This window comes from Entelurus aequoreus, linkage group LG11 (assembly GCF_033978785.1).
Source record: "Entelurus aequoreus isolate RoL-2023_Sb linkage group LG11, RoL_Eaeq_v1.1, whole genome shotgun sequence".
NCBI lineage: Eukaryota > Metazoa > Chordata > Actinopteri > Syngnathiformes > Syngnathidae > Entelurus > Entelurus aequoreus.
In genome coordinates this window covers 28,336,768-28,348,069 of record NC_084741.1, presented here as the reverse complement: position 1 = coordinate 28,348,069, position 11,302 = coordinate 28,336,768, and the positions used below count along the sequence as shown (strand labels likewise).

Genomic DNA, 11,302 nt, shown 5'->3' with positions numbered 1-11,302 from the left:
TTCACAGTACAACTTTTTCGTGCAGCTATACATTTAATGATAATGCATTACCATTTCCTGGTAGAGTCCATCTGGCCAGCGTCAATAATGAATCAATTTTAGATCAGCTTGTCTGTCAACTCCACAAAATGCACATGAAATGGATAAGCAGCATGAGTTGTGTTTATTATGAGGCTGTCGTATGTATTCCTTAATACGTATTACTCGGCTGTCATGCGGAACCTTAGTTGGCGTCACCGCTGTTTTAGGTCGGAAGAGTCCGCCGACGCCCTCTTCCGTTGTTTACAAATAACACTTTTCAGAAATGTACCACACAGTCACTAATGGCTTTTTCCACTACAGCATGTAAAGGTGAAACTCAACTATTGGGTAGTTAGCATATACTTTCTGAGGTAAGTGTGACCTTATGTTCTGTAAGAGTCAGTATTTTAGGTTTGGGTGTGTTTCTGTGTTGGGAGCTCGCTTATCTATTAGAGTAGCTTCGTAAACGTTTATATTTTTTATGAAATATTATCATAAAAAAATATCATAAATATTATTATTAACGAAATATTAAACGTCTTTTAGCTTGTCTTCATTTCCAACCGATGTTTATGTCCCTGGTTTGGTGAACAAAATCTTACTATTTAGAATGACAGCACGTGAATTAAAGGTGGTGTCCAGTCCAGCTGTGTACGAGTGTACCTATTTGATCTTGTATTTGATGTCTTGAAACGCTCTTTGTAAGAGAGAGTGTTGTTCCTTTGGTTCTAAATAACAATCTGGATGAGGATCAAACGTTCTCATCTTTTAGCTACAGTTTTAGGTTCTTTTATAAGCCTTACTAATGATGACATGATCCGATAAGATTTCACAGAAGCGTCTGAACATGCAAAATGCGATTTTCCATCTGAAATTTAAATTGTTGGCAAATGCGTAATCTGGATTGGATCCGGATTAAATTTGGCTCCACCAATTCAGTTCAGTTCAGTTCAGTTTCCGTTTATTTCGAACATGCATACGATACAATGTAATGCAGGGGTGTCCAAAGTGCGGCCCGGGGGCCATTTGCGGCCCGCAGCTAACGTTCTGGAAATACTATTGTAAAAATTAAAAAAAACATTAAAAAAAAGTGGAATGAGGTGAAATCTAACGAGAAAAAGTTGCAATGTTGACACAAAAGCTGCCATGCAGGCTGTTTTTTTTCTTTTGTCTTTCTTCATTTTTCTTTTTTTGCCATTGCTCAAAAAAAAAAAGAATGACAAAAAATCCATGTTATAATGAATTATTTTCAGGGCTCCAATTACTTCAAATATTTCACTTTAAAATGTTTTATGTAGTAAATATTGCATATATTGTGTAGTAGCCATATAAAAACGTTGTTTTCTTTGACAAAAGCGCATAAACAAACAAAATAATAGTTCCAGCATAAAATCGACAGATATATCTGAAGTTGATCTCGTAACTTAAGTGTTGAAAATAAAAGAAAAACCTAATAAAAATGTATCACTTTATGAGTGGGGCACCTTTTGGATCCCAAATATATTTAGTGATTTTTTATTTATCTTTTCACTGTGATTACTCAAAAATATGAAACAATTAAAATCAATGGTGTCCTGTATTATTGATCTTTTAGGGCTCTAATTACTAAATACTGCATATTTCAGTTTTACTATAAAAAAAACTTAAGTTGTTTTTGACAGAAAAGCCATAAAACATTTTTTAAAATTTGTTTTACTTTATATCAACTTGAAGTTGATATAGAGATTTACTGTAAGCGTTAAATAATAATTAAAAAAAAATAATCTGACTTATTTTTAACATTTTAATGACTTAGACCCTTTATGGTCCCCGGGACCCCTAAAGGTAAAATAAATAAAAATTCCATATATTTTGTTATGGTTTGAAAATGAAAAATATAAAAATGGCCCCCACATGCTTTAATTTTTCCGTGTGCGGCCCTCAGTGAAAAAAGTTTGGACACCCCTGATGTAATGCATCACACATTTCCAGTTGTTTCATTACAGCACGTCCGAAAAGGAGTAGGAAGAAGCAGAGTTTATTTAATCCTACCCCTTTTCATTCCATAGCAATTGTATCCAATTTCCTTGTTCTCTATAACAAAACAGTGAACAAATAAATAATATACCATAGTAAGCAAACAAAAAAAATTTTGTCTCAATAAAAAAAAAAAAAAATGGGTTCAAGATGTTCATCATAATTCTTGTTCTGTGTACTTTGTGAACACAGAGACTGCATCAGTCTCTTAAACTGAATCATATTGGTGCTTTGTTTGATTTATTTGGTTAATCCATTCCATAATGTAATTCCACATACTGATATACTAAAGGTTTTAAGTGTTGTACGAGCATGCAAATGTTTTAAATTAGATTTTCCCCTAAGGTTATATTTCTCCTCTTTTGTTGAGAAAAATTGTTGTACATTCTTGGGTAGCAGGTTATAGTTTGCTTTATACATAAATTTAGCTGTTTGCAAATGCACCAAATTGTTGAATTTCAATAATTGTTATTTAATAAATGATCTTGCACGTAAAGAGACAGTTTAATGGGGCAAGGAACTACATTTGGTAACATCAGCCCCTGAATACCCACCTCCAATAGTACACTGCAATTTGTATACTAAGTGTACTTAGTTCTTATGGCCGTGGATTCTATACTGGAAACAACAACTTTCTTCTATTTCTTCCTCTTCCTCTTCATTTTCTCTTTTTATTCTTCTTGTAGCCAAGATGTCGATGATTAACGGTGAACTACATTTTTTGGAAAGGTTTCCTATCATTCACTATCCTTGTCTAAGACAAGCACACTTATGTTTTATTTTTTTTACAAATTCTAACTCGTAAATAAATGCTATTAAAGTCATCTAACAATGGAGCCAATGGGAGTCGCTTTATTCCGCTTATAAAGCGCTCTAAAAAACATTTAAAAGCCTTCATCATTGTTTTATATACAGTGGATCCAGAAAGTATTTACAGGCTTTACTTTTTCCACATTTTGTTATGTTACAGCCTTATTCCAAAATGGAATTAAGACTGTAAATAAATACATGTGGAAAAAGTGAAGCGCTGTGAATTCCTTCCTGGATGCACACTGTACATGCTATAAGTATATATGTAATGTAGTTGCATTCACATTCATAATAACATGTAATATTTTTGTATTTTGCTCATTTTAAGTATGCAGTGGCGCATTAAATTCACAGATGCATTGCAACGTTTACTTTTCCCTTCATAATAACATGTAATATTTACGTTTTTTTGTTAATTGTAAGCATACCGCTGTTGAGTAATTTCACAGGCGCATTACAACGTCCGCTTTTCCCTTCAATAACAACAACTACTAATCATGACATACTTCATGAGAGCCATCAAAGACTACTTTGAGACAAATGAGGATCCAGAACCTTCAAATTTTGAGCCTGAATATACAGAGGATGAACTACGACTTTTAGAGTCTGCATTTTCAACAGCTATAGTGATACACTAAGCATCATGTAGTAGTACTGCTAAGTGCAGGATAAAAAATGCAAACTACGAACATGACAAAACAATCACTTACTGTACAATGTCTGCTCTCAATGGGATGTGGACTGATGGGATGTTCATATATTCTCATTTAGATGAAGAATTAATCATAATCCAACCCCAGGTTAAAAAAAAAGGTGCCGCCAAAGAGCTTCTTTTTGTGTCTTTCTTGCCGGGTCTAAGTTAGATGTCAAAGTTGACCAACTTCTCGGTTTATGGCCACAACCTTCTACTATTCAGGTGAGAGGCATGATTTATAATCTAGATTTAGGTTTTGCCAATTTCGAGGCAATGCAGCAGCAGCAGCAGCTCAGTATGTCAATAGCTGCATAAAATAGGTAGCGCTCTGTGATCACGGCGCCGCTAAAAATTGTTAATCTGCCTTAGCACTTATAATAACAATATCCCTAATACTTGGTTAATATTCAGGTCAAGGGATGGAGTATTGTTGGCAGTTTTTTTATTATTCTTTAAGAGGGCTTCATGGGCAGAGTAGTGTATTCCATTAGCTGCATTGTTAGCCACCTCGTACTTGCCATATTTGACTAATTAGAATGCAAAAATAAAATCATATGTGTTTTTGTCTTACATAGGGATTGTGAATTATAGGCAAAAGTTTAAAAATAAAAAATGTAGTTCCACTTTAAAGGCCTACTGAAATGAGATTTTCTTATTTAAACGGGGATAGCAGGTCCATTCTATGTGTCATACTTGATCATTTCGCGATATTGCCATATTTTTGCTGAAAGGATTTAGTAGAGAACATCGACGATAAAGTTCGCAACTTTTGGTTGCTGATAAAAAAGCCTTGCCTGTACCGGAAGTAGCGTGACGTCACAGGTTCTGGAGCTCCTCACATCTGCACGTTGTTTACAATCATGGCCACCAGCAGCGAGAGCAATTCCGACAGAGAAAGCGACGATTACCCCATTAATTTGAGCGAGGATGAAAGATTTGTGGATGAGGAAAGTGAGAGTGAAGGATTAGAGGGCAGTGGAAGCGATTTGATAGGGAAGATGCTGTGAGAGGCGGGTGGGACCTGATATTCAGCTGGGAATGACTAAAACAGTAAATAAACACAAGACATATATATACTCTATTAGCCACAACACAACCAGGCTTATATTTAATATGCCACAAATTAATCCCGCATAACAAACACCTCCCCCCTCCCGTCCATATAACCCGCCAATACAAATCAAACACCCGCGCAACACACTCAATCCCACAGCCCAAAGTACCGTTCACCTCCGCAAAGTTCATACAGCACATGTATTTCCCCAAAGTTACGTATGTGACATGCACATAGCGGCACGCACGTACGGGCAAGCAATCAAATGTTTGGAAGCCGCAGCTGCGTACTCACGGTAGCGCGTATCCAACTCAAAGTCCTCCTGGTAAGAGTCTCTGTTGTCCCAGTTCTCCACAGGCCAATGGTAAAGCTTGACTGTCATATTTCGGGAATGTAAACAATGAAACACCGGCTACGTGTTTGTGTTGCTGCAGCCGGCCGCTAATACACCGCTTCCCACCTACAGCTTTCTTCTTTGCTGTCTTCATTGTTCATTAAACAAATTGCAAAAGATTCACCAACACATATGTCCAGAATACTGTGGAATTTTGCGATGAAAACAGACGACTTAATAGCTGGCCACAATGGTGTCCCAAAATGTCCTCTACAATCCGTGACGTCACACGCAAACGTCATCATACGAGACGTTTTCAGCAGGATATTCCGCGGGAAATTTAAAATTGCACTTTACTAATCTAACCCGGCCGTATTGGCATGTGTTGCAATGTTAAGATTTCATCATTGATATGTAAACTATGAGTGCATGGTCGGTAGTAGTGGGTTTCAGTAGGCCTTTAACGGCACACTAACCATCTGGGGCGTGTTTGAGTACAACATCTGGGTACTGTTGGCCCATTTCATTTTGTCGTACTTCTCAGTGTGAACACAATTGTGCACTCAAAATGCAAAGTAAGTGTGCTAATTGAGACAGAGCTTATCAATGTTAGTGATTTGTTATATCATTCATGTGGGGATTCTCATTATGAGTACATCCTCATAACATGTATAGGAAGTTGTACATAAAGTAAAATCCATGCCCTAAAGGATTTGAAAACAGAAAAGGGGAATTGTGTAATTTGTTTGCCAAACATACTCGTGGATGACTTATTCTGACCTCTGCAGAGATCAAGCACGGCTGGTGAGTCACGTTGGCACAGGTTCAAATGGCGGAGGAGGCGACAAAACTGACCCTGAGACGCCTGGAGGCCCCCATCCACAAGTTCATTAAAGTGGCTCTGCCCACCGACCTGGAGAGGCTGCAGAAACACCACAACAACGTCCTGAAGGTTGGCCTTAATGCCGCATACAATTGCAGTCTCACATCCCAAAAATCTGATCGGTGTCTGAGGATTTTTGCTTCATCTTTGCAGTATCAACATAGCCAGCAATGGGACCGCCTTCATCAAGAGCACATAAACGCCAGCCGAACGGTTCAGGTATATTAAAATGGTTTTCAGCCTGTAGGAGTGGAAATTTTAGAATAATGTGCGATACAATATTCCTGGATGTCAACATACCCGGTCGGCCGCTTTTGTTGACATAAAATTTGAGAGACAAAGCTTAATGGGTTTGGAAAATGTGTCAGTTTATGGCAACAAACAGTAACTACACACATAGCATTAAAACATGCAAACAGTGACTTCTTATTGAGTGCACAGTTGGCTACAACACAAAAGCCTGGCACTATTACCCTGGATTCTACCTCAGCAACTAACAAATTGCAACCATTAAATATAAATTTTTATATTTGTAACCACCAAAATAAACATTTGCACGTATACAAATGCTTTGTCATTGTAGTCAACAACATTACAGCAGGTCTGATGGATAAGAGTATAGAATATCATATGAAAACATCCATCCGTCCATCATTTTTCTACCGCTTGTCCCTTTAGGGATTGCAGAGCTGCAGCCTATCCCAACTGCACTCGGGCGGAAGGCAGGGTACACCCTGGACAAGTCGCCACCTCATCAGAATCGTCTAAATAAGAATATGCACAAATGGATAAAAAAACAAGTAAACAAACAGCCCTTGTTTAAAAAATAATTTATTATGATTCATTTTCATTATTTGTCTAACCACGGTCACAAAAAAATGTGCAAACAATGGCTATAGTTTTAGTTTTGGATATATTAACTACAGCTTAACTCGACACAAACTGGTTAAATTGTATTTTTAAAGGAACATCAGCCTTCATCTTAGCTTTGTGTTAGCACGTTATAGTTATAGGTATTAGTATTAATATATTTCAATTCAAAGCGGTTGCCTAGCAACCAAAAGCTACGGAAAGAGTTTGAAGCTGTTTTAAAGTGCTTCTGACGACACAGAGTGATGTAAGTTGACAGGCTGACACCTCAAGTTGATCTCTGAACGGCGCAAGGTACAAAATTGTAGACATAAACAATTTAAAAGTCCCGCAAATCGCTAAAGAAGCAACTGCCATTAGCGAGCTGATACAAGCTGCTAAAGAGACACCGACGTTAGTGAGCTGCTGCGATATCAAAATCTAGAAAAAAAATGAAATCCTGAAAACTTCGGTGTCATCTGAATCAAATGAGTCTCTGGACACAGGACACAAGGGGAAGCAAGACTTGATGTTGTATATAGGACACGATGGGAAGCAAAATTTGATGCTACAAATAATACTCAATGACATAAAAATGCAAGATTAGATCACATAGCAGACATGGAAAGAGTAATAAGAGAACTTAAAGAAGATCAGAAAGCAGACCTCGAAAGAGTAATAAGATAATTTTTAAAAAAGATCACCAAGCAGACCTGGAAAGAGAAACAACAAAACTTAAAGAAGATCTGAGAAAAGCAACATCAGCAAACATAGAAGAGCTGAGAAGTCTGCAGGAAAATATAGAAAGTCTGAAAATTCAGAATAATAACATGAGAAGGGATTTTCAGGAAATGCGTCAAATAGTGAAGATTATCCAAGAAGAAATTAGTGCAGTGAAACAAAACATCAACATGCTGAGGAATATCATAGATGAAATGGATCAGGATAAACGAATGAATGATTTCATTGTGACATGGCACCAAATTAAACCAACATCCTACGCGAAAGCTGTGAATAATGGAGGAGAACCAGATGAAATGTATGTTGCCTCAGCAGAACAGCAAGTGATCAACTTTCTGCAATTAAAGGAAATTTAAATCTACATTAATACCATCGAGATATGCATCCAACAGAATGGAAGAAACAACAACGCCACCACTTCGGTCATCCTCTTCAAACCAGTTAACAAAAAATCTACAATAGCAATGCTGAAACAGGGGAAGAAGCTTAAGGGTACAAATGTGTACATGAATGACCACCTCACAAAACGTAATGCTGGAATCATCAAGAAAGCATGTGACTTGAAAAAGCAGGAAACAATTCAGGGAATTTAGAGCACCAACTGTAAAATCTACATCAAGCTGAATGGATGTCCAGAAGCAAGAGTATTTTCTGTCTATGACATCAAGGACCTGTTCAAATATTAAAGTTGACACTGCTTCCACAACGACGATGATAATCGAGTCTGACAGAAAACAAGCACCTAAATTCAAAATCAACACTACTATGTTCCAAAGGAGCACTAAACAAGAAAACCTGAATTCAGTAGCACATCCACCTACACTTCTAGAGATTATTGAAAGACAATCAAAGATTGTTGAACAAGAAAATATGGAACTGAAAAACTTACGCTACAATGACCATAAAAACCAGGATTTGGAGGATGATATAAATCCAGATACAATTTTCTTCTCCCACATCAGTAATAATTGTTTTTATTATACAGATGAACAATATAATAGCAACATCAAATGTGATCAATTGTCAATTGTTAATTTAAACAGAGGAAGCTTTTATGCAAATTACAACAACATGAAGCACTTTTTAGAACAATTCAATGAACCCTTCGAAGTGATCGCTGTCAGAGAAACATGGATTGATGATACAAATGGAATGGATTTTGATCTGGAAGGATATGAACTAAATTACATCAACAGAACCAACAAAAAAACTAAGGAGGAGTATCTGTGTACGTGATGAAGAACCCTATAATATATATATATATATATATATATATATATATATATATATATATATATATATATATATATATATATATATATATATATATATATATATATATATATATATATATATATATATATATATATATATATATATATATATATATATATATATATATATATATATATATATATATATATATATATATATATATATATATATATATATATATATATATATATATATATATATATATATATATATATATATATATATATATATATATATATATATATATATATATATATATATATATATATATATATATATATGTAAGTATATATATATATATATATATATATATATATATATATATATATGTAAGTATATATATATATATATATATGTATATATATATATATATATATATATATATATATGTAAGTATATATATATATATATATGTATATATATATATATATATGTAAGTATATATATATATATATATATATGTATATATGTATGTATGTATGTATGTATGTATATATATATGTATGTATATATATATATATATGTATATATATATATATATATGTATATATATATATGTATATATATATATATACAACATGTATATATATATGTATATATATATATATATATGTATATATATGTATATATATATACATATATATATATATATATATATATATATATATATATATATATATATATATATATATATATATATATATATATATATATATAATTAAAAGAGTAAATGAAATAAATGATAATGATAAATGAGTTATACTTGTATAGCGCTTTTCTACCTTCAAGGTACTCAAAGCGCTTTGACACTATTTCCACATTTACCCATTCACACACACATTCACACACTGATGGCGGGAGCTGTCATGCAAGGCGCTAACCAGCAGCCATCAGAGGCAAAGGGTGAAGTGTCTTGCCCAAGGACACAACGGGCGTGACACATTTTTATGTGCAATAATTGATGTTAAAATGAACTGGAAGTCTCATATAAAAAAATATACAACAAGGTGGCAAGAAATACATCAATAATAGATAAAGCTAAATATGTATTGGACCAAAAATCACTTCATATTCTTTACTGCTCGCTAGTGTTACCATATCTGAGTCATATTGGGAAATAACTACAAAAGTAAGCTTCAGTCACTAACCTTGTTACAAAAAAGATCAGTTAGAATAAAACATAATGTTGGATGTAGAGAACATTCAAACCCTTTATTTATTGAATTGAACATATTGAAATTCCACAACATAGTGAACTTGCAAACAGCTAAAATTATGCACAAAGCAAACTATCTCCTGCTACCCAAGAATGTACAACAATTCCTTACAAAAAAGGAGAAATACTACCTCAGAAAAATGTAACATTTGTATGCACGTACATCACTTTTAGTATATTCCATATCTATCCATCCATCCATTTTCTACCGCTTGTCCCTTTTGGGGTTGCGGGTGGTGCTGGAGCCTATCTCAGCTGCACATGGGCGGAAGGCGGGATGCACCCTGGACAAGTCGCCACCTCATCGCAGGGCCAACATAGACAGACAAACAACATTCACAGTCACATTCACACACTAGGGCCAATTTAGTGTTGCCAATCAACCTATCCCCAGGAGGTGGGAGGAAGCCGGAGTACCCGGAGGGAACCCACGCAGTCACGGGGAGAATATGCAAACTCCACACAGAAAGATCCCGAGCCCGGGATTGAACTCAGTATGTGGAATTAAATTATGGAATGGATTAAGTAAAGACATCAAACAGTGTACTAATATGATTCAATTTAAGAAACAATTTTTAAACTCAAAGTGTTAGAAGTACAAAGAAGAAAACCATGATAAACATTCTGAACTTATTGATATTATTAATTTTACCATATGAAATACAACTTACTGCGTGGCGAAGTTGGGAGAGTGGCCGTGCCAGCAACCTGAGGGTTCCTGGTTCAATCCCCACCTTCTACCATCCTAGTCTTGTCTGTTGTGTCCTTGAGCAAGACACTTCACCCTTGCTCCTGATGGGTCATGGTTCGCGCCTTGCATGGCAGCTCCCGCCATCAGTGTGTGAATGTGTGTGTGAATGGGTGAATGTAGAAATAGTGTCAAAGCGCTTTGAGTTCCTTAAAAAAAGGTAGAAAAGCGCTATACAAGTACAACCCATTTACCATTCACTTCAATATTTATGTACCGTAATTTCCGGACTATAAGCCGCACTTGACTATAAGCCGCACCAGCTAAATTTAGGGAAAAATACAGATTGCTCCATATATAAGCCGCACCCGACTATAAGCCGCATTTGATGTGTAATTACCGTAGTATATAGGGGTTCCTGCTACCACGGAGGGGATTGTCGGGACAGAGATGACTGTTTGGGAACGCAAAGCGTCCCATTTATTAACAATAAATCTTTCAATCATTCAATCAAACTTTCACATCTTTGACATGGCGAACAGCATTCGTGCAGAGTACAAATATTACAATGGTGCAAAGTAATACAAAGTGCTCGCCTGTACGTTATCAAAATAACCAGCCTACCGGTATATGAAAAGTCAGTCTTTAATCATTGTGTCATCGTCTTCCTCCTGCGTACTAAAACCACCGAAATCCTCTTCGTCTGTGTCGGAGAAGAACA

At 35.4% G+C, this 11,302-nt stretch overlaps 1 protein-coding gene across 2 annotated transcripts in view; it reads left to right on the top strand.

Annotated features, from left to right (window-relative positions):
• Positions 1–229: 229 nt before the first annotated feature.
• Positions 230–11,302, top strand: part of stx17 (syntaxin 17) — a 40,410-nt gene continuing 29,337 nt past the window's right edge. For both annotated transcript variants that reach the window (XM_062062897.1, XM_062062899.1), the window contains exons 1-3: positions 230–392; positions 5,718–5,881; positions 5,966–6,031. In XM_062062897.1, the coding sequence (XP_061918881.1) occupies positions 5,759–5,881; positions 5,966–6,031 (189 nt within the window). In that variant the 5' untranslated portion in view covers positions 230–392; positions 5,718–5,758. The remainder of the gene's footprint in view (positions 393–5,717; positions 5,882–5,965; positions 6,032–11,302) is intronic.